This window comes from Ovis canadensis, chromosome 12 (genome assembly GCF_042477335.2).
Source record: "Ovis canadensis isolate MfBH-ARS-UI-01 breed Bighorn chromosome 12, ARS-UI_OviCan_v2, whole genome shotgun sequence".
In the NCBI taxonomy this organism is placed as follows: domain Eukaryota; kingdom Metazoa; phylum Chordata; class Mammalia; order Artiodactyla; family Bovidae; genus Ovis; species Ovis canadensis.
In genome coordinates, this window is record NC_091256.1 from 31462001 (window position 1) to 31487410 (window position 25410).

Genomic DNA, 25410 nt, shown 5'->3' on the forward strand with positions numbered 1-25410 from the left:
AAAGGAGCAAGTATTCATCTTGCTTTTCCTATGTGATCTGTACCTCAGAGTAATCAAGTATTGGAAGGGGCTAAGTTTGAAACAGAAGTAATCCAATTAATGAACCAAAGTGTGAGGACAGAATTAACACATCACCATACCATGACCCTTAGTGAATGAATTTGGGCGATGATCTTTATGACTAATAAATCACAGAGAGAGAGAGATGCATAGAGAGGGAAGTCTAGGCCACCATCCCTCGAAGTTATGCCAAAACAAAACAGCAAAACTGAACCTGAATCAAATCGATTCTCTAGCTCGAAATACCCACAGCAGAAAACGCAAGGGACAGAGGAAGAGGTTAAATGACACCATGTGGATAAAATCAGCAACATTCCTCAGATGTGGGAAACTTTATAGGACAAACAAGCTGACTTCTTCAAACAAAAAAATTCAAGGAAAAAACGAAAGGGGAGGAGGGCTTATAAATCAATGGGAAGTTATATATTATATATATTTTAACAGATCTCATCTGGATCCCAATTCAAACAATGTGTAAGACAAGAGATTATAAAATAAGTGGAGCTATCTGCATATCAGCTATAATTAAACACACATAAACATATATATTCTTATATATTAAAGAATTATTGCTTTTTTTAATAGATGCAATAATGGTACAATGGGATTTCTTTGAGACTGTTATGTTTTAGAGAAATATAATGACATATTTCAGTTGAAATAAGATAAAGATGAAACAAGGCTGGCCACATGTAATTACCTAAGCCAGTTGATACATTACCTAAGCCAGTTTATATTTTCCTCTGTATTTCTGCTTATGATGACATTTTCCATAGTAAAATATTGTCAAAAACTGCTTTTGCCATCTTGATATTGCAAGTGCAAAGGCATCTTTTCAACTCTTAAGACTGCAAGTATGAAGTCATCATAGGTTTTTCACATATTAGTGAGACTCCTCATGATTTTTAAGTGATCAAATCTGAAATTAAATAAAATTATCCATGAAGTCCATGTTATCTAGTCTGTACACACCCAGGACTATAACTTGATATAAAAGGATTATAGAAATCCCTCTCTGAGGTTTATTGTCCTTAGAAAGGATAATGCATAGTTTTTATTCCATCTTTCTAATTAGTAATTTAAGCATATGTTCAGCATTTAACTCTAAATGTTTGCCTTTTCCCCAAGCTCGAAGACAGCTGTCCAAGATTTGAATGCCAGAAAACATTTAAATATCAACATCTGTTGAATTATGTTAATTTAGTGTAATATAATTGGGCATGAGTTGGAATTGATCAGAAGTATATGAAATAAACAAAAGGTAAATTCCCCACAAATATCTTAGTATACAAACAAATCACTCTGGAGTGATGGAAAAATATTTCTAAAGAGTAAGGGCAAGGATAACACCACTGATTATGAAGAAATTGAGTCTTTTAAAAACATAGTTCCAATTCTATGGGACATTTTATGATACTTGAATTTATTTTTAAATTGGCTTAGAAGTGAAAGGTCGTTACTATTAGCTAAAAAGTGATAGTTAATAGTTTAATATATGAACCTGTTCATAAATTATTAGGTGAAACATTAAAACATTCTAATTACTTACATTTGCATTAAATTTTTTAGATTGCGGATGATTCCTGTTATACTATGAAGAGTTACATATCTCAGAAATAAGAGTGGATATAATTTCTGTTCTATGGACATAAAATAGTATTTTACATTGAAAGTGTTTTCTATGTGGCAGATGGATTTACTAGGTTTATTCTGGAGATTGGAAGGTACAAATTATCAAGTAGATGCTTTGCTTACTATACTGCTGGTTTAAAACATTAATTTTGATATCAATTCTTTTATGAATCAGTTCCCTAACTGATCCTTTTATATCAAGACTGTGCCTGCTGTCCTGGGAAGTATTCCGGCACATATATGCACCGTATGAACAGACCCGCGAATGTCCCTGTAATGAAATTCTAACGCAGGCCGCAGGAGTGCTACAAGCTGTTGCGATGTGGCCCTGCACGTGTGCAAACACCACTTCCTGGGGGAACCATCTCTGGGAGTTAAAGGTTAGCTCGGTGTCCATGCCCATTTAATCACAGGACCAATTTGGAGAGTGCCAACCGCGAAACAGACACTGGTCTTTAAGGAAGTGGACTTCAGATGACAAATTTATTTCAGCTACAGGTCACTGCAACAGCTTTCATATGCTAACTGTTCTTCATCACTAGTGACCACGGCCAAATTCAACTGCTGATCCCGAGGTGAGAGGCTGGGTATACTTTTAGTCATTTGAAAATATCTAGCTTATCTATCAGATTCCAAGAAAACAGGGAAGTAAAAATGAATGTTTCCCCAGAGTACTTGATTGCTTTTTTATTTACCATGCCCTGAACGTATTACATATTCCAAATGGCAACCCCCTTTTTCTTTTCTGTGTGGGTTATTCACATTAAATTTAAAAGCAATTGCTCAAAATTCTAATTGCTGATAATTTTCTTTAGGTGTAATCACAATTTAAAACAACTCTCTATAATCATTAGTTTAAAATTTTGGCTAGGTAGCTTAGAATTTTAGGATGCCAAAAGGACACAAGGCAGAACTGACGTTCTGAGAATATCGCCTTTTTAAAATAAATAATTTGGACATATAAAGAAAAACAGATTAATTAAATTCTTTAGAAAGAATTCATGCTGCATATGTGGGATGTTTCCAATTATTCTACTTTAAATACTTCCTCTACCTAGAACCTATCGAATTTTTTAAAAAATTAGAACACATTTGCTATTACATGTATTTCAATTAAATAAATATGGAATGCATAGATTCAAATTAAAGTGACTATATGAATACTTCCTAATTGTTCATTCACACATACTGATGAATGAATTAAAATAATCTGAAAGATAGTTTTCTATCTGGAGGATTGAGTAAACTGTTTTAGAACTATAAAATCTAATGCTAATTTTAGGTTTGGAAAAAAAATAATAAAGGATTATAATTTCTTAAAATTATCATTTAAAAGCAGTTTCAAGCCATTATTTTGGAATGTAAATATTAAGTACACAAAATGTTGACTGATATAACTTGCTTTAAAATATGGTGTTAATCATTAGTTTTATATGCAAAAGAGAATTTGTTTTAAATTAAATCTCTCCTACCATAGCCTGGTAATTCTCATTTTAAATAATTAAAACAAAGCATCACTTAGTTTGCTGATACACTTGATTTTGTTGATACATTTCTGTGAAAAGCAACACTAACCAAATATAGTCCATGTCATTAACCAGTACTCTAATGAACAGTTATCCCAATTTATTAACAGCTGCTCAAGAATGTAGTAATTAATAGTTTCATTTATTTTTGGCAAACCTGCAAAATGACAAATAGTTTTGTATCTGTTGCAAATTAGTTCTCCTTCCCAAATAACAGATGACACTATGGGGAAGGCTGAGTAAACTGAATCCTTGAACATCTTTGGATCTTTAGAAGATCAAATAAAAAACAGCTGTAATCCTATTTGTTCCATTTGCAACAAAACACAGTGACTTGTATCATGACGTGAACATAAATATGCTCTGTATTAATGTAAATAGGAATGTTTTTTCTAATTTGATGGAAGAAGGTTGACATGAATGTGTGTGTGTGTGTCTGTGGCTGTGATGGGATTTTTGATCCTCTGATTAAATCTATTGCCATTTTTCATTTTAGAAGACTCTTTTTACTACTAATTGGGTAAGAAGGTGACAGCAAAAAAAAAATTCATTTTCCCCTCCTCATTACTAATTGATAACACAAAAAGTTAAGAGTACACAGCATCCAGGGAATTTCATGTCCTTTAACACTAGTTCAGTACAGTTCAGTCGCTCAGCTGTGTCCTACTCTTTGCGATCCTGTGGACTACAGCACACCAGGCTTCCCTGCCCATCACCAACTCCGAAAGCTTGCTCAAACTCATGTCAATTGAATCGGTGATACCATCCAACCATCTCCTATTGTCCCCTTCTCCTCCTGCCTTCAATCTTTCCTAGCATCAAGGTCTTTTCCAATGCGTCAGTTCTTCACATCAGGTGGCCAAAGTATCAGAGATCCAGCTTCAGCATCAGTCCTTCCAATGAATATTTAGGACTGATTTCCTTTAGGATTGAATCGTTTGATTTCCTTGCTGTCCAAGGGACTCTAAAGAGTCTTCTCCAACACCATAGTTTTAAAGCATCAATTCTTTGGCACTCAGCTTTCTTTATAGTCCAACTCTCATATCCATACATGACTGCTGGAAAAACCATAGCTTTGACTAGATGGACCTTTGTTGGCAAAGTACTGTCTCTGCTTTTTAATATGCTGTCTAGGTTTGTCATAGCTTTTCTTCTAAGGAGCAAGCGTCTTTTAATTTCATGGCTGCAGTCACCATCTGCAGTGATTCTGGAGCCCCTAAAAATAAAGTCTCTCACTCTTTCCATTGTTTCTCCGTCTATTTGCCATGAAGTGATGGGACTGGATGCCTTGATCTTAGTTTTTTGAATGTTGAGTTTTAAGCCAACTTTTTCACTCTACTCTTTCACTTTCATCAAGAGGCTCTTTAGTTCTTTGCTTTCTGCCATAAGGGTGGTATCTCTGGATATCTGAGGTTATTGATAATTCTCCCGGCAATTTTGATTCCAGCTTGTCCTTCATCCAGCTCAGCATTTCACATGATGTACTCTGCATATAAGTTAAATAAGCAAGGTGACAATATACAGCCTTGATGTATTCTTTTCCCAATTTGGAACCAGTCTGTTGTTCCATGTCCAGTTCTAACTGTTGCTTCTTGATCTGCACACAGATTTCTCAGGAGGCAGGTCAGGTGTCTGGTATTCCCATCTCTTGAAGAATTTTCCACAGTTTGCTGTGATCTACACAGTCAAAGGCTTTGGCTTAGTCAATAAAGCAGAAGTAGATGTTTTTCTGGAACTATCTTGCTTTTTCTAGGATCCAATAGATGTAGGCAATTTGATCTCTCATTCCTCTGCCTTTTCTAAATCCAGCTTGAACACCTGGAAGTTTACGGTTCACATACTGTTGAAGCCTGGCTTGGAGAATTTTTTTTTTTTTTTTTTTTTTACTTTTCCATCTCCAGGCTTCACTTTTTTAAATTTTATTTTTACTTTATTTTACTTTACAATACTGTATTGGTTTTGCCACACATTGACATGAATCCACCACGGGTGTACATAAGTTCCCAAACATGAACCCCCCTTCCACCTCCCACCCCATATCATCTCTCTGGATCATACCCATGCACCAGCCCCAAGCATCCTGTATCCTGCATCAAACATAGACTGGCGATTCATTTCTTACGTGATATTATACATGTTTCAATGCCATTCTCCCAAATTACCCCACCCTCTCCCTCTCCCTCAGAGTCCAAAAGTCTGCTCTACACATCTGTGTCTCTTTTGCTGTCTCTCATACAGGGTCATCATTACCATCTTTCTAAATTCCATATATATGTGTTAGTATACTGTATTGGTGTTTTTCTTTCTGGCTTTCTTCACTCTGTATAATCGGCTCCAGTTTCATCCATCTCATCAGAACTGATTCAAATGTATTCTTTTTAAGGGCTGAGTAATACTCCATTGTGTATATGTACCACAGCTTTCTTATCCATTCATCTGCTGATGGACATCTAGGTTGTTTCCATGTCCTGGCTATTATAAACAGTGCTGCAATGAACACTGGGGTACCCGTGTCTCTTTCAATTCTGGTTTCCTTGCTGTGTATGCCCAGCAGTGGGATTGCTGGGTCATAAGGCAGATCTATTTCCAGTTTTTTAAGGCATCTCCACACTGTTCTCCATAGTGGCTGTACTAGTTTGCATTCCCACCAACAGTGGAAGAGGGTTCCCTTTTTTCCACACCCTCTCCAGCATTTATTGCTTGCAGACTTTTGGAGAATTTTGAGCATTACTTTGCTAGCATGTGAGATGAGTACAATTGTTTGAGCATTCTTTGGCACTGCCTTTCTTTGGGATTGGAATGACTTTTCCAGTCCTGTGGCCACTGCTGAGTTTTCCAAATTTGCTGGCATATTGAGTGCAGCACTTTCACAGCATCATCTTTCAGGATTTGAAATAGCTCAACTGGAATTCCATCACCTCCACTAGCTTTGTTCATAGTGGTGGTTCCTAAGGCCCACTTGACTTCGCATTCCAGGATGTCTGGCTCTAAGTGAGTGATCACACCATTGTGTTTATCTGGGTCATTAAGATCTTTTTTGTATTGTTCTTCTGTGTATTCTTGACACCTCTTCTTAATATCTTCAGCTTCTGTTAGGTCCATACAATTTTTGTCCTTTATTGTGCCCATCTTTGCATGAAATATTCCCTTGGTATCTCTAATTTTCTTAAAGAGATCCCTAGTTTTTCCCATTCTGTTGTTTTCCTCTGTTTCTTTGCACTGATTTAACACTAAGCAGATGACAAATATAATACTACTAATTATAAGTGAATTAAGTAAAAGTGAATTAACAAATAGAAGTGAACTACGTAAAAGTGAATTAACAAATAGAAGATTCTAAAAGATATTTAAAAATACAAGTCAAATTTAATAATATCAGCCATAAAAATATTTTTACTTTTGTGCATAAGTTAGCTTTTGTGCATCACAAGAATAAATGTAAATGGCAAAAATCATGTAAGTAAGGGAGCTGGACAAATTTATGAAAAAGGTTACCAGATCTAAAACCTTGACTGGACCTACTATCAGTCTTTGTGAATGGCTTCGTAGAATGATGGGCTTCCCTGGTGGCTCAGCTGGTAAAGAATCCGCCTGCAATGTGGGAGACCTGGGTTCAATCCCTAGGTCGGGAAGATCCCCTGGAGAAGGGAAAGGCTACCCACTCTAGTATTCTGGCCTGGAGAATTGCATGGACTGTATAGTCCATGTGGTCACAAAGAGTCAGACACGGCTGAGCGACTTTCACTTTCATAGAAAGATAACAACTAATCACTAACATAAAAATGGGTTAATGGGTTTAAAAAAGCACAATCTTTTCACGAATGGCACTTTCGTTAGTGTCAGCCATTGCTCTATGTATCTTTTACTGACTTTCAATTGGGAAGTCTATATTGAACTTTCTTATACTAATCAAAGGTTATGAGAATGAGAAACAATGTGGAATTATTTAATTGTTAATTCAAATGAGGTAAAAGGAGAGAAAAAGATCTAATTTTGAGAAGCATAAAATTTGAATACTGAAATTAAAAAAAAAGGGGGGGTTGAATATCAAGTCTGGAATTTAAGAGAAAGATACAGGTGAAAGAATAACTTTAGATGCTACTAGCAGTTTTATAAAACACTTAAGTGGGTACACGCTCAGTTGCTAAGTTGTATGCAACTCTTTGTGACCCCAATAACTTTAGCCTGCCAAGCTCCTCTGTCCATGGGCTGTCCCAGGCAAGAAAACTGGAGTGGGTTGTCATTTTCCTCTCCGGCGGATCTTCCTGACCCAGGAATCGAATCTGCGTCTCCTTCATTGGCAGGCATAGTCTTTATCACTGAGCTACCTACGAAGCCCATAAAATACTTAGGCGCATTGTTTAAATGTTTAGCTGAGTGTGTGTGTGTGTGTGTGTGTGTGTTCCACTTTGGCTAATAAGCAGCTGCATGCAATGATAACTCAAAAACCATGCCTGGTATTTATTAAATATCGACAGTGGCAGTGAATACATGATGGGTTTTAAAGTACAGTTGTATATGCTTTCATGCATTTATATGCTGAAAGAGTTCTGTTTCCCTGAGTTTTATGTTTTCAAAGGCTTAAAGGTATGAAAAAAACCAGAATGGCATGAACAAACTCCAGACATGCATTCAATAGTGTTGTTTAGTCACCACGTCGTGTCTGACTCTTTTGCAACCCCATGGATTGTAGCCCGCCAGGCTCCTCTGTCCTAGGCAAGAACACTAGAGTGCTTTGCTATTGCTTTCTCCAGGGAATCTTCCTGACCCAGGGACTGAACCCGCGTCTCCTGCATTGGCAGGTGGATTCTTTACCCCTGAGCCACCAGGGAAGCCACGCGTTCAATAGGAGAGTTAATACACAGTAAGACTAATATGAAATGTCATGGTAGGAAAATGAACAGTGAACACTGAAGAAATGGAAGAATGATTGGAAAATAAAACCCCGCAGATTAATCAAACAGAAACACTAGATGGGAATAACCAATGAAATGTAAACAGAAGAGGAATGTAAGACAGGAAAGATGTAACTTTAGGCACTGCAATGCAATCTATTGGGAGAACACATTTGCTGAACACATGAGGATACTGTCATGATGGAAAAAATTCACACTACTCAATATCTGACATACCTACACTATAATAAGGGCTCCCCACAGAGAGAAATGAAAACGAAGCAACAGACTAAAAGATGTCTAAGATCAGCACCACTGGAATCAATTAGATCAAATTATACCTCTGTCAGTAATCACTGTTTGTTTAAATTATGTAGCTCCTTTGCGGCTCAGTGGTAAAGAATCTACCTGCAGTATGGGAGACCGGGGTTCGATCCCTGGGTCAGGAAGATTCCCTGGAAAAGGGATGGAGACCCACTCCAGTTTTTTTGCCTGGAGAATCCCATGGACAGAGGAGCCTGGCATGCTACAATCCAGGGAGTCACAAAAGAGTTTTATTATATGAACCTATCTTTTTCCCTTTTTACTTTTATTTTAACCTTTCTTTTTTTTTTTGAACCTTTGTGAATCAGTCAAAACTTTGAATATAGGACCCATGAAGTATCACATCATAAAAGAATGGCAATGTTAATTACGTTTACAATAAGTATATGAACAAATAAAATGCATTAACATTTCATGAGTAAATCTCTGGATATGATGGAATGGCATGTGATGACAGGCACTGCTGATGGTGAACGAAGCTGTTGAGTCGACGTTTGCAAACGAGAAACGAGTAGGAAATTCAAAGGAGCAGTGCCCTCTGGGGAAGCAGAGGTATAGGAAACCTTGGAAAACAAAGTCCATCACTGATGAGAACTTCCTGAGATAATGGACTGAAACTATGAAAATGGGTTAGATGTTTAAAGGAGACTTTCAGGTTGTTCTCTTCTTGGTACTGTCGGACATAAAACAGTCTAAGGAGTTGGAAAAGAGACACTTCCCCAGCATCCATAATTGATTTAAAGAGCCTAGATGAAGGTGAAAGTGGATCTGGCAACAAATGGAGAAATGCCATAAACTGCAAACCCAGAAAACTGCCAAACTGTATTATAGTTGGTGGCACTGGGGTGGCACTGGTGAATATGTCGGTAAAACCCTTCTATGGCGTCTTGACCATTCCCCTGGGAGCTGAGGGTGAGATGGCTTACATTCCAGAGGTTAAAGCCACAAACACATAGCCTTTTGTACACTCAGAGCTTCAGTGAGGAATGCCCACCTCAAGCGTGTACTGTAGTCCTGCAGGTCAAAATCTCAGGTTTGAGTCATTAACAGCAGACCACTTGTGCATTTGTCTTTTCTTATGTGCCTGGTACGTTTCAGAAGTAAATGGTCCTAAGATTTATTGACTCAATGCATTACAGTTCTCTTCTCTAACCATTATATGTTTCCATAAGTTGAAAAAGAGAAGTGCAGTCATTCAACTAAAAGGGGTAAGAAAAGTCAAGACAATATTAAAAATACCAAGGAAAAAAATGGCATCAAGGGAGGAACAGAAAAATTCACACAGATAAAGAAGACAAACATTTTTCATCTTGCAATTAATAAATGTGTAACAAAATTTAAACTTGAGTCTTTTCTTGTGTTTGTTTCACCTTTACAGGTTGCCTCATGCCTAATGCTGCTGATAACCTCAGAAGGACAAGTTCCACCAAACAAGACTGGGAGCACGTGGAGAAAGCATGTTCAAAGAAGCGAGGTGAGCTCTTGGAACTGCAGTGTATTAGAGAACTTTTTTAAATCCATAGAAGATTTGAGATATACCATTAATAAAACTGCCCAGGAATCTTTGAAGGCAACAGTATAGAAAAGTTTTTTAAAAATGGAGGGTCATTTAAGGGTGCTCCAACAGCTAAATAAAAGGAGAAGAGAGAAAATGGCAACCACTGGAAATTGAAGGCATTGGAGCAATGTCTTCACAACTCGGAGGCAAAATGGTTTCCAAAGCAGAATTCAATTCCTGGTGAAATCAATTAATGTGAGACTAGAATAAAGACATTTTCAGAGATGCAGAGTCTCACAAATATAACCACACCTGTTCTCTTTTTCAGAAAGCTCAGGAAAAAAAATGGCATGGGATCCAGGGAAAAGGAAATTCCACATAGGAGAGAGATGAGGAAATCCCTAGGGGTGATAAGTCAAGAGGGATCCTAGGACATCAGGTGTACAGCAAGTCCAGACAGCGAACAGTTCATAATGAATCTGGAAATGGATGGCTCCACAAAAAGAGTGTCATCAAGAAAGAGAATTAAGGGGAGTTACACTTCTGTGTAGAGGTGGTTGATAAACTGAGGTTGGCACAAACTTAGAAAACAAAGCAAATGAGAAACAAGGTAATTATGTCCACAACAGAAAAGTTATACATCTGTAAATAATATCTACATATATAATCATACTAATGAAAACAATGAATATTAACTTGGTCTGGATATTATGATATAATCATTAGGGAAAAAGAAGGAAAGAAACGCAAATATGGTGTGTATGTGTGTGCGTAGGGCAGAGCAGGAAGTCAACAGGTAATATTAAACTAAAACCTTCAAAAAATAGTAATGTAAGTATGTAATTAATTTAGGTCAATACTGGAAGAAAGAGCTAATAGTTAAAAGTAGGTTCTTTTGGAGTAAGAAGTTAGAGAATGGGGAAAAACAAGAGCTGGGGCCTACTGTACTCTGTTATGTCTTATGGAATGACTTAATGTTCTAAATTATGCATAGGAAAAACAGGATAAAATTAAATTTAACAAGTGCTTAGGAAGCACACAGATGGAAACAGACTTATAATAACAGTTAACATTAAGAACTCATATTTTAAATGTTTTATGGGCATAAATTCATAGATTCCTTAAAACAATGTTATTAGATAAACACACCTAATTAGTTTATTTCATAGATAAATAAACGGAGGGACAGAGAGGTTTAGCTCAGGGTCACCCAGCTGGTGAGTGGTGAAGCCAGGATCAGAAGTTAGAATTGCAGAGGCTGCAGAGAGACACCGAGACAAAGATTCTGCCTACTGCCATAGAATCAATTTCAAATTCATTCAGCAGATATTTAATGCAGCAATATTTACTGTCGACGTGATGGGCATTGTTTCTGATACTGGGGATACACCAGTGAGTAAACCAAAGATTTTGCCCTCATGAAGCTTAAAAGTAACAGAGACAATGAGGGGTAGTAGAGGCGAGAAGGAAGACACAGAAAGCAGAGCTGGTATAGAGTGGGACTTTACTACACTGAGCATAGACTTAAACGGGGAGCAAGCCACATGGAAGGGTGTTCTAGATAGGGGGGAAGAGAAGTGCAAGGGCCCTGAGACTCAAGTGGGGCTGGCGTGTGGGAGAACAGGAAAGAAGCCACTGCATCTGGAGCAGGTGAGTAACATAGTTCAGGTGGGAGGAGATGAGGTCAAGGAGGAAACAAAGAAGGGCAGGGTCAGATCACATACGCCCTTACTGGCCAAGGCTAAGACTTTCGCTTTTACTTGGAATGGAACAGAAAGCCAGTTAAGACTTTACCAAGTATGCGGCTGCTGCTAAGTTGCTTCAGTCATGTCCGACTCTGGGCGACCCCATAGACCGCAGCCCATCAGGCTCTGCTGTCCACAGGATTCTCTAGGCAAGAATACTAGAGTGGGGTGCCATTTCCTTCTCCATTTACTAAGTATATATATCTGCTATATTTTTATGAGGTGTAGTTGGCATAAGCAAAACATACCGATTTTTTCTGGTCGTGCTGTGAGGCCTGCAGGATCTTAGTTCCCTGGCCAGGGATTGAAGCTGTGACCCCTGCAGTGAAAGCTTGGAGTCCTAGTCTCTGAACCACTAGGGAAGTCCTGCACTACTTTTAAAGTGTGTAATTTCCTAAGTTTTGACATATGTATGCACATGTGAAACCTTCCCTATAATCAAGATAATGCAGATACCCATCACTCCAACAGTTTCTTAATGCCCCTTTGTAATCCGTTCCTCCAGTGCCCCCCTGGCCCTCACCTCATGCCTGTGTAACAACTGACCCACTTTTAGTCACTATAAATTAGTTTGCTCTATGGTATGAGGGATAGACTAGAGTTCATCACTGTTTTCTTTTGCAAATGGATACTCAGTTTTTCCAGTATCATTTGTTGAAAACAGTCCCCGCTCGCCCCGCCCAACTAAAGTAACTTCGTACTTTGTCAAGAACCAACTGCATGTAATATGAAGTGAAGTGAAGTGAAGTTGCTCGGTTGTGCCCGACTCTGCGACCCCATGGACAGTAGCCTGCACCAAGCTCCTCCATCCATGGAATTTTCTAGGCAAGAGTACTGGAGTGGGCTGCCGTTTCCTTCTCCACGGAATCTTCCCGACCTAGGGATTGAACCCAGGTCTCCCACATTGTAGACAGACGCTTTACCGTCTGAGCCACCATTTCTTTGATCTATTTTTCTATCTTTGCTCCAATACCACATTTTCTTGATTCCTACAGCTTTGTAATTAAGTCCTGACATCAGGTAGTGTTAAAATTTGGCTATTTAAGTCTTTTGCATTTTCATACAAATTTTAGCATTTGCTTGTCAATTTCTACAAAATAGCCTCACGGTATTTTTATTTGGGCTATACTGAATCTGTAGCTAAATTTTTGGAGAACTGACATCTTAAGAATATTGAGTTCTCTGACGCATGAACAACGTATATCTCTACAGTTACACAGACCTTTTAAAATTTCTCTCAGCAACATTTTCATATACCAAAAAATATGATAAAATGCTTAGGGATTAATCTGATAAAATATGTGTAACACCTATACAATGAAAACTCTAAAATACTGCTGAGGAAAACTGAAATAGACTTAAATATTTGGTTCTTAATTATGTGTTGTATCTCTTGCTTTATATTGTTATTTTCTTCCTTTACCTCCTTTAGTTAATATTGATAATGCTAATCAAAATTTTTTTGACTTATGCTAACATTTCTGATTTCTGTTGGAGTCTGTAGTCCAATGTATTGTTGTTGTTGTTATTTTTGAAAGGCTGTTTTCTCCTCAAAGGGCTTATTAACCGATTCTATGAGGCAATGCTATAGGCAAAGGCCAGCCTTCTGTGTCAGTCCAAAGCAGTTCAGGAACTGGAGGTGAATGAACCTGACTTAAGAGTACAGAGGTCCAAGCGCCAGAAAACCACAATCACCACAGTCTTCTCCACAAAATAATTCCTCTGTCAGAAAAACATTCCCCTTCCTCATTCTCAGAGAAAATGAGAACTGTAATCCTCTAGCCCTGCGGTTTACAGGGGGCCGAGTGAAGACGTGATAATTTGTCATCTGGTCCCATCAAGCTTTCCCAGCTCCTCCAAAAACAGCACTGTGAGCTGCCCTGACTTTATCCCTGAAAACACCTGGACCAGTGACCTGAGTCTTTCTGTAAGGGGCAGATGTCATATATCCCTTGGCCATGGCCCAGGATATGAAAGAACTCCAAAGGTTCTGCTCACATCTTCTTCTTCCCTCACTCAGGCTGAACTGCCTCTTGCCTCAGGTCAGAGCACACAAGCACATTTTGTGTATCCTCATCTCACAAACACAAGTTCAAAATAGCATCCCCCTCCTGGCTTCCCAGGTGGCACTAGTGGCAAAGAACCTGCCTGCCAGTGCAGCAGACGTAAGAGACGCGGGTATGATCCCTGGTTGGAAAGATCTCCTGAGGAGGAAATGGCAACCCACTCCAATATTCTTGCCTGGAGAATCCCATGGACAGAGGAGCCTGGGCGGGTACAGTCCATTGGGTCGCAAAGAGACATGACTAAAGCAACTTAGCACGCATTCATGGTTACCTTAATACTGGAAACATCTTGTAGATTTCTGCTTATTTTCTCTTTCTAAATACCTGTTGGGTTGATCTTTGAAGACAGAAGTGGGCATCTTATAGTTTAGAATCAGTAATCTTATAATTGAGAATCTTGAAATTGCAACAGGAACTGGGACCAAATTTCTAATATAAAACTTTCAAGTAGTCAAGTTTCCTCTAACTACCATCTTAATGCACCCATAAGTTAAGGTATTATCATTATGATTTTTTTTGAAATGAGTTATTTTAAACTGTATTTTTAATTTCAAACTTAAAAAAAAAACTTTTTCTAAATGATTTTCCTTAATCATATTCAAGTTAAAGAATATGTTCTTTATGATACATATTCATTAAAATTTGTTGGTAGTACCTTTGGCCTGGTAAGTGGTAAATTTTTGAAAATGTCATATGTGTCTTTGAGAAGAATGTATGTGGGTGAAAGGGCTTATAAATAACATTAAGTTTGTTCATCGTTTGTTATGCAAATTTTCTGATGGCTTAAGCTATCAGTAATATGAATGCTCTATTGAAGTGGGAGCGCCAAGATGGTGGGTTAGTGAGTTTCTCCATTCATTGACATTAATATTTACTTTACATATTTTTACCGCTACTTTAATGTACAAAATAATAAAATCATTAATCTTTTTGGTACGTTGAACCTTTTATCATTAAATAATGATTTTCTTAAGCTTGTTAAGGCTTTTGTTCTCAAGTCGGTTTGCTTGGTATGAGAGCTCTCCTTTACAGTGTACCTGATACCTGCTCTTCCCTCTTTTAGTTTTCCAGCTTTCTTTTGGCATTATTTCAGGTGTGTCTCTTATAAAGAACATATAGTTGCACTTTAAAAGAAAAACCAAATCTGCTTAGCTTTGTTTTTAACAAAATTTAATCCATAAATATTTATTATAGTTACCAATACATGGACTTGATTCAGTTTTCAATTCTTTTTCCCCCTCTGGGTCCCATTTTCTCTATGCTTCTTTTTCCTTCTTGACTTTTTAAATGGATTTTTTTGAGGGGAGTAATATTTTATTCCATTCAACCCCACCTCTGCCAACTGGCTTGGAATTTACATACTCTTTTTTTTTTTTTTGATTTAGTGGTTATTTATGATATTTTGCCATGAATACTTAATATAATTTTATCAAGTCATCTCTTAACTGATCAATGAAGTAAACATTCCTAAACAATTCAAGGACTTCAAGTTAGACTTTATCATCATCAGCACTGTCAATCTAACATGCTGTTTTTTTCCATTATCTTAGATTGTCTTTTGAAAAGCCTTATATATTACATATTATAATTATTAATTTATATGAACAATAGTTGTCTAAGCTTACTGAAATCTTTAACCATTTATTGGCTTAGTATTCATTTTTTCATCTTAGACTTTCTGGGGAGATCATTCTCTTGAAATACATCTTTTAAAAAGTCTTCTAGCAAGTGTCAGGAGGAAACTTTCTTAGTTTTTGAAAATCTTAAACTGTTTTTACTTCATTCATCTTCATATGTGAAAGATGTTTTTTTCTAGGTACATAGTTCTGTGCTGACAGTGCATTTTCACCCAGTGCTCTGAAGACTTGTCCACTGTCTCTGGTATCATTGTTGATACCCAGAAATCTGATGATGTACATTCCTCTGTAGTATTCATCTCTTATCTCTGGATTCTTTTAAGATCTCTTTGTTTCTGGAGTACTACAGTATGCTACTAGGTGTGGATTTCTTTTTGTTTATTCTAGTTGGTATTCATTGTGCATTCTGTATAGATTTATAACTTCTAGCTGTTTTGGGAATTCTGAGCCAACATCTCTTCAACATTATGTTTTTTTTCAGCCTTTCTATACTCTCTGTCAAAACCTCTGATCAAATATATCTTAGACCTTTTCTGTGTCTCTTAACCATTCTTTCATTTTTCCATCACCTTATTCAATATTTTTATGCTACATTCTAGCCTACTTCTTCAGCTGTATCTCCATTTCACAATCATACTTCTCATTTCTAATAATTATATGCTTTTGATTCAATTCTGCTTGAACAATTCTAACAGCGATCTGTTGCTTGCTTATTTTATTTCTATAAACACATCATCCATAGTTAGTTATAATCAGTCTAAAATTTCTTTAACCCATACTTTATAATTTTAGGATCTGACCTTCTTAGGGGTAACTATATTAGTTTTATGTTGACTATCACTGACCTGACAGTCAACTTATTATATGTGATAGTTTTTGACTGTCTAAATAGGATTTATGTTAGCTTCTACAGATACATAGTGGGTTCTCAGTCAGGGTTAGTTTGTACAACATTGGAACTTGGAAGTTACATAGCTTGCTTGGGAGTGTTAAAAACAGTGGCAAGCACCGTAACAATGAGACAGCGAGAGGGCTGCCAAGGTCAGTTATCTTGTTAAAAGTTGGGTTAATGTAAATCTCAGGGCAGTCGTTCTGACCAATATTCTGATAGCTATTTTCACCAAAGTAAAAATGAAGTCTTTAGAAACAACACATGCAAAATTTGGAAATGTGCTGTCTAAAACAATAAACTGGGGGCACTTCTTTCTAATATGAAAAAAAAATAGCATTGACTAAGCAATACAACCCTAAGCACTTTAAAAAAAGAGTGTATTTTCTATATACTTATTTCTATATTATTAAAATAAATATACATGTTGCTCTCTCACAAAACCATTTAAGTTTGGGGGAAAAGATTAATTCTATTTTTTATAGTTAAAAATAATTATTCCTAATCCTTATCTAAAATTCATAAGTTATAGATTATGAACAGAGATTTTCTTCTAAAAATGCATTCTTTATTTTTTGTCACCTTTAAAAAATACAAATAAAATGATCTATTTCTATTCATTACTAGTAATCCTGAAGTAGATTCTGATAGATGCCGCATAAAATAATGTTGACACTTTAGAGCCAAAGGCACCCTAACTATAACTCATCATATTCATAGTGGATTCCTTGGTGGCTCAGCAGATAAAGAATCTGCCTGCAAAGCAGGAGACCAGGGTTTGATCCGTGGGTTGGGAAGATCCCCCAGAGAAAGAAATAGCAAGCCACTCCAGTATTCCTGCCTGGGAAATCCCATGGACAGAGGAGCCTGGTGGGCTACAGCTCATGAGGTTGCAAGAGTAGGATACTACTTAGTGATTAAACCACCATTTATACTGGTATGGGAAAAAAAATTACATGATTCAATGATCAGGAGAAAAGGTGATTTTAAATTGCTTACCTGCTGGCTGTTTTCACAGAACAGTTTTTCTTGTGTCCTCTTTCAGCTCGGTTATCTCTCAGGAGCTGATGCTATCCAAAGTGTTTAAAACAAAGTTGTAGAAACAAAAATATTTTCATTATATTATTTCATAAGTAGAAAAGTATGCTTCTCATTCAAAGGGACTGTATTTATTCACTTGCATTTTTTTCTTTGTTTTACCAGTTTTTCTTAAAACAAAGATGACTAATTTTGCTAGAGATGCCACTGACACACTTCTGAAAATGTCACTAAGAGATGCCAATGCTTCCTTGACAGCTGAACAGTTCTCAGAGTCACTTACTATACAGCCTAGAGCTGGAGGTCTAGAACTCAGTTCTAATTCTGGCTCTCTGGGTGGTCCTGGTTAAAGTCACGTAACCTCTCTTCTCCAAAGCTTCTACCACTGCATTCAGCTGTGAGCTTTTCGGGGCTTTGTCACCACCGATGACATAAAATATCTAATCTTACTTCTCCGTATTGAGTGGCCTAACATGGTAAAGAAACACTTAAAAACATTCCTTTTCAAAGAAATTACTGGCTTGGAAATATATAATTAGAAAAAATATCTATCTGACTGCCTCCTCAAAATGCCTCACCACCCAACTCCCCTTCACACTTGCTTCACTCTAACTAATTGGAAAGAAAGAAAAGCAAGCAGTCAATACTTTTTCTATGTGTATACTCAGACTGTAGCTTATCTCGGTTATGCAGAAATGTGATTATATGCAAGACTGGGCTAATGAGAAGTTGTACAGCATATTAGAAATTAACCCTAACAAAAATGGAAAGCTTAGAGCAGTAATAGTGCAGGATAGATCTGGGTTCGAATCCCAGCTGTACCAGTCAACAAGTCGCTAGGTTTTAGAAACAGGTCTACCAATTTATAAGCTGTGTATTATCTCTAAGTCCCAGTTTCCACCTGGAAATGGAGATACCAATACTATCCACCTGTAAGGCTGCTGTGAGTGTCAAATAAGATAAACCATGTAAAACACTTAGCACTAAGACCAGAACATAAAAAGTGCCAAGTAAATGGCTCAAATGCTACAATTATAATTAATGAACCTGACTGTCAGTGGCTGTTGTCTGACCAGTATCAACAACTTTTAATGATATAACTGCTTTGAACTATCGAATGACAACATTTAGAGTCAATTACTAGCCACATTTGGCCATCTTTGAGAAGGAATAGAACTTAATTAGATCACAAAGAACGTGATTAGATCATTATTTCAGGAATGTCTTAGCTCAATAAGTCTACCTTAAATTTCTCCTAAATATCTGCTTCTTTCCATCCCCATGAACCACATCCCAGTCTGGACCATTGTTTTCCCTCACCTGTAGTGGCCTCTCCAGTGGCCTTCCTGCCTCCAGCCTTGCTCCTATCTAAGTCCACTCTCTACTGAAGCCAGTCATTCTAGAACTAGATGTTATTACATTATTCTCCTCAGATCAGCCCCCCTCACAAATCTTACACAAGGCTCCCATGGCCCTACATAATTTGATTGTATTTCTAAACTTGCAATTTAATATGCTTCTTCCTACCCCAACCTAACCTCCTTACTTCTAAATAATATATTCCAGCCATTCTGAACTTTTCAGTTTGGAATGTGTACCATATTCTTGCTCACCTTTGGCCCTTTGCTTCAGTTATTCAATCTGCCTGTGTCTCCAAAGTCCAGCACAGTGTCTGGGACATTTTTAGTGTTTAATAAATATTTGTTGAATGAATGAATGAATGAGATAAAGAAACAGGCAATGAAATCTAGTATCTGATATGTAGCTGAAACAGTATCTCATTATTACTACTTATAGAAAATAGCAACAGTTTATCTTAAGTCCATTAATCTGAAAGTGTTTCAATGTAGAAACACTTCGTACCATGAAAACTAAATTGCTTCTGAAAATTAAAAAAAAAATTGATTACTTTGGCATTTCTAATTCTAGTGCCTTTGTAAAAACATATTCAAACCAACATTTGTGACACAGATAGCTAGAGGTGACATGATAAAATCTCTACCACCGCCTTCAATTAATAGTAGTAGTCAACTAAGTTTTCTAATTTTTAGATAAAAGATAGATATGGGACCACTATTCCTGTTGTGTTAAAACAGTTTAAACAAAGAACACAAAAAGTCTCAAAGATACTTTTCTGAAATAAAGGAAGTCAACAATTTAATTAAAAAAAAAAATGCCACTACAATGACCAAAATAAATGTTAGGCTATGTACGGAACTCTGAGGTCAGAGATCCTTCTATTAGAGTCACATGAGAATTTCTTTCTCAGATGTATAGTTTTGATGGGCTTTGTAGGGACAAATACTGGAATCATTTAACATAATTTACCTATATTAAAAAGTCATCACACAAAATGAAGCTCAGAGAAAAAAATACCGGCTCAGATCTCTGGGTCATGAATTTAACAAGTTAATACAGAAACCTAGACCTTGTAAGGGGGCAAAGGTGAAAAAAATTAATCCAGAGTTATTTCAATAGAAAACATGTATTTTCATTTGGAAGAGTCCCAACATGTGTCTGCTCTGCCCCAAAGAACAAGCAAACAAAGGGTGGCAGAGGGCTGGGGTCAGGGAGCGGGAATCAGATCAGGACCTGATGATGAGACACAAGCGGCCTGGAGCTCTGCTCTGACAAGCAAGAGTAGCTCATCAGGTTTGGGGAGAGTCTTCATTCCTCTTGTTGCTAATGTTTCCTGTCTTCCTTGGACTCCTATCAGTGTCACAAGTGAGGTCAGTGATCAGGGTTCTGACTCGACAATGTCAACTCCAGTTAATAACAGAACTTCTGAATATGGTGCGAAGTGCTTCTTACCTCCAGCTCTCAGATTGCTGGACTTAGGCCAAGCGGAGAGACAAGTCCCTTATTAGTGACCTGCAGATGTATATTAAAAAATGACTCACGTAAGAATGACACAGACATTCATAAACACAAAACCTAGCACAATGGGAGGTCTTACAAAAGGTACACAATTTTAAAAACTGCTGAACGAAAACAAGGAAGAGAAATGTTCCACGTATATCATGGCTGCTCCTGTGGCAGAAAGGGAGCTGAGGATTTCTGTGGCTATTCGTGATCACTTTAAAAAGATTATTAAAAGTTTCACATTCCTAACACAAGAGGAAGAAGGAAGCAAAGAGCAGAATTCCTGCTCCACAGCAATAATCTCTTAATCACCTGATATTCAGAAAGGATTCAAGCTCAAGATTGTTTCTGTTAGCAGCCACTTTTCAGGGACCTTCTCAAATGTCTACAAAAGAATTTCAAATCTCTCCATACTTGGCCTTTCACAGGGTCCTCACCTTAAGAGGAGAACTAAATAATCTCTCAACAATGACCTATGGCTCCTTAAGATACTAGTAAACTCATTCAGAATGTCATACTATTAGATATTCAAGGACGAAAACCCTCACCATTAAAACACACACATACACACACACACAAACGAGGCTGCTTGTAGCTGCTTCTGTCTCCTTACTTTCACTGCTAAACCAACTTTCACATGTTGCTTCTATGGTCTCTATGATGCCTTCTCAGTGGTTTCCTGCAACATTTATCAATATACTATAATTACTGCTTTCCTACCCAGATTTTAACCACCTTAGAGGAAAAGTTATGTTTTTTTAAAAAACAAATATCTCTTTTTTGTAAAAAATAAAGAGTACTTGATAGGTAACAACTGATGGACAATAGTGATTTACTAAATGTGTGAAAAAGAAATGTTAAGTGAGCATGGTGTGAATGAAATGGGACTTTGCATTAGAGAACAAAAAGGAATCATAAGATGGGGCAAAGCAGTGAGGGGTGGGATTTCAAAAGTGAGATTAATACTATCATGTCTTTATGTTGGTAAGTTGATATGGGAAAAAAAAAAGGGGTGATCATGCATGCTGATAGTCATTCATTCAACAATATATTGAAGGATTTTATTTCTTCATGGTCTTGCATTTTATCACTTAGACCTAAGATTTAGCCAATCGTTCACTGGGATTCCCTGGTGGCTTAGATGGTAAAGAATCTGCTGCAATGTGGGAGACCTGGATTTGAATCCTTGGTTGGAAAGATTCTCTGGAGAAGGAAATGGCAACCCATTCCAGTTTTCTTGCCTGGAGAATCCACATGGATGGAGGTGGGCTACAGTCCATGGGGTCGCAAAGAGTTGGACACGACTGAGCAACTAACACTTTCACTGGGCTAGTTATAAGTTGAAATAAGACATTTTAAGTCCCTCAAAACATGAGCAGTTTGCATGTGCTTTATATACACACATACACGTGCAAACTGTTTCTCATTATTCACTGATTCTGTATTCACAAATCCACCCATTTGCTAAAACGTACTTGTAATGCCCAAATCAGTACTTCCGGTGCTTTTGGAGTCATTGGCAGACATGCACAGAGTGGGAGAAATCTGAGTTCCCGTTACTGCATGTTCTCAGCTGAGGTCGGACAGACGATATCTATCTTCTCGCTTCGGCTCTCTTACCGTAAACAAGTGTCTTTTGCCTGGTCCGTTCAATGCTACGTTATTTATTTATTTATTTTTGCATTTCTGTCTTCTTGTTCTCACCTTCCTTGTTTAAAATAGCCTTCTAGTACAGGGCTGACCTGCAGTCTAGTCTTCCCCAGTGCAAGAGAATTGTGATGGATCTTATAGAGAAAATATGTTCATTAGACAAGCTCCCTTCAGGCATAAGTTACAGGGCTGCTGGCCATGAGTTCAATGCTAACAAATCAATAACATGTATTAAATATGGTGTCTTTAAACAGAAATACACATCAAACAAGGATATGTATTGATCAGTTAATGAAAATGTGGCCAGAGGTTCTCAGGAACCTAACCCTGTATTCTTCCTGGAAGTAGTTTTTTCAGTATTTGCTACTTTAGGGTTCTTACCAACCTCATAGACTATAGCTACTACAAATAGCAAGAATCAACTGTGTTCCTTAACTAATAACCTATCTAGACAGGATTAAAATCTGAAATAGTATATCAAAGCTTAAGCCAAAGGCTAATCCAAAAATCTGCTTCAAATATTTAAAAAATTTTCAAATGATGCATCAACTTTCTTGTCTATATCATATTAGCTACTTGTTCATTTTTAACTGCAGAAAAAAGTTTAACTGCAGTTAGATTATAATCTAAAGCTCAGATTTATACCAGTCACTTTAGTGTTTCTCAAATTCTAGACCAAAACCATCCCAAGAAACAGAAATAGAAAGCAAAGTGGTTGTCTGAGAAGGCCTTACAAATAGCTGATAAAAGAATAGAAGTGGAGGGCAATGGAGAAAGGGAAAGATATACTCAAATGAATCAGGGTTCCAGAGAATACCAAGGACAGTTAAGAAAGCCTTCTTAAGTGAACAACGCAAAGAAAGAGAGGGAAGCAACAGATTGGGAAAGACTAGAGATCTCTTCAAGAAAACTGGAGATACCAAGGGAACATTTCATGCAAAGATGGGCTCAATAAAGGACAGAAATGGCAAAGACCTAACAGAAGCAGAAGATATTAAGAAGAAGTGGCAAGAATATGCAGAAGTACACAAAAAAGGTCTTAATGTCCTGAATAACCACAATGGTGTGGTCACTCACCTAGATCCAGATATCCTGGAGTGTGAAGTCAAGTGGGCCTCATTACTATGAACAAAGCTACTGGAGGTGATAGAATTCCCATCAAGTTATTTAAAAATCCTCAAAGATGATGCTGTGAAAGTGCTGCACTCAATATGCCAGCACATTAGGAAAACTCAGCAATGGCCACAAGACTGGAAAAGGTCAGTTTTCACTCGAATCCCAAAGAATGTTCAAACCACTGCACAACTGTGCTCATTTCATATGTTAGCAAGGTAATGCTCAAAATCCTTCAAACTAGGCTTCAATAGTACATGAACCAAGAACTTGCAGATGTACAAACTGGATTTAGAAAAGGCAGTGGAATCAGAGATCAAATTGCCTACATCCACTGAATCACAGAAAAAGCAACAGAACTCTAGAAAAACATCTACTTCTACTTCATTGACTATGCTAAAGCCTTGGACTCTGTGGATCACAACAAACTATGGAAAATTCTTCAAGAGATGGGAATACCAGACCACCTTACTTGCCTCCAGAGAAATCTGTATGCAGGTCAAGAAGCAACAGTTAGAACCAGACATGGAACAATGGACTGGTTCAAAATTGAGAAAGGAGCATGTCAATACTGTATATCTTCACCCTGCTTGTTTAATTTATATGCAGAGCACATCATGTGAAATGTTGGGCTGGATATATCACGAGCTGGAATCAAGATCGCCAGGAGAAATACCAACAACCTCAGATATGAAGATGATACTACTCTAATGGCAGAAGGCGAAGAGGGGCTGAAGAGCCTCTTAATGAAAGTAAAAGAGGAGAGTGACAAAGCTGGCTTAAAACTCAACATTCAAAAACCAAAGATCATGGCATCCGGTCCCATCACTTGATGACAAATAGATGGGGAAAAAGTGGATAGTGGCAGATTTTATTTTCTTGGGCTCCATCACTGCAGATGGTGACTGCAACCATGAAATGCTCCTTGAAAAAAAGCCATGATAAACCTACATGAAACAGTGTACTAAAAAGCAGAGACATCACTTCACTGACAAAGATCTGTATAGTCAAAGTTATGGGTTATCCCCTAGTCACTGTCTGGACGTAAGAGTTGGAGCATAAAGAAGGCTGAATGCCAAAGAACTGATTCTTTCTTTCACTTTCAACTGTGGTGCTAGAGAAGACTCTTGACAGTCCCTTGGACAGCAAGAAGATCAAACCAGTCAATCCTGAAAGAAATCAACCTGTATACTAATTGGAAGGACTGGTGCTGAAGCTCCAGCATTTTGGCCACCTGCTGCAAAGAGCTGGCTCACTGGAAAAGACCCTGATGCTAGGAAAGACTGATGGCATGAGTAGAAGCGGGCAACAGAGGATGAAATGGTTGGATGGCATCAATGACTCAATGGCCATGAGTTTGAATAAACTCCTGGAGATAGTGAAGGACAGGGAAACTTAGTGACTAGAGAACAGCAGAGAATATAAAATTATTTATTTAAAAAACTTATTTGGGGATAAACTATATCCTGAGGTGACCTACTACTGGAAGCAGAATCTTATATAAACACAGAGGGTATGAACCATTTGGGAATGCTGAATAATTGACATAATTACGTAATAATTACATTCTGAATAGACATACCCCAGAAGCAACTTAGTCAAGTTAACTTGCAAAACTTTAGAAAGATATACTGGTTGTTGTCATTTAGTCACTAAGTCGCATCCGACTCTTTGCGACCTGATGGACTACAGCCCACCAGGTCCCTCTGTCCACAGGATTTTCCAGGCAAGAATATTGGAGTGGGTGCCAGTTTTTCCTCCAGGGGATCTTTCTGACCCAGGGATCGAACCTATGTCTCCTTCACTGGCAGGCAGATCCCTTATCACTGAGCCACCAGGAAAGTCCAGAAATAGTAGTACATGTTCTATTATTAATGTGAGAAACATATTTAAAAGTGCACATCACTCTCAAGGAAAAGAACCAAGTTTATAAAAACATCATTAAATCTACATTGACATATTTTTCTTTGATTAGGTACATGTGTATTAAGAAATACATTATAGTTTATAATGAAGTATGTGGCACTTTCCTTTTATATGAAAAAAGAAATATGCATGTGCAACCAATTCTAGAACCTGTTGACCAACCTAAGAAATAAGATATCACCAATACATATAGTAATGTTACGAGTTACCACCACCAAATGCAATCTCCTCTTCTTATCTTTCTACCTACATATCCCTCAGAAGAAATGATCCCTGAGAATCTGAGGCTTTTCTAGGCATATATTATTGACTCATTCAAAAAATAACTTTTATAATATACAACGAAAAAAGAAAAAAGGCTTAGCAAGAATGCAAAGCCTAAAACATATATGCTTTAAAACCTATCAATATTTTAAGCCCTAAATTACCACACTGCAGAGAGAGAACCAGCACATTCAACAGACAAAGAAAACAGACAACTTATTTTATATGTAGAGTTAATCAGAATGAATGTCAAGTTCTTGCTAAGTCATCTAATCATTGTGCTGC

General features: G+C 37.4%; 1 protein-coding gene across 3 annotated transcripts in view; it reads right to left on the reverse strand.

The window, feature by feature from the left end:
- The window catches only part of GPATCH2 (G-patch domain containing 2), a 201647-nt gene that overhangs the window by 38627 nt on the left and 137610 nt on the right, over nt 1–25410 (reverse strand). Inside the window, exon 8 of one of the 3 annotated variants that reach the window (XM_069544572.1) lies at nt 17272–17342. The exons of the other annotated variants lie outside the window; for them this stretch is intronic. Coding sequence (XP_069400673.1) covers nt 17272–17342 — 71 coding nt within the window. The remainder of the gene's footprint in view (nt 1–17271; nt 17343–25410) is intronic. 3 annotated transcript variants of the gene reach the window in all.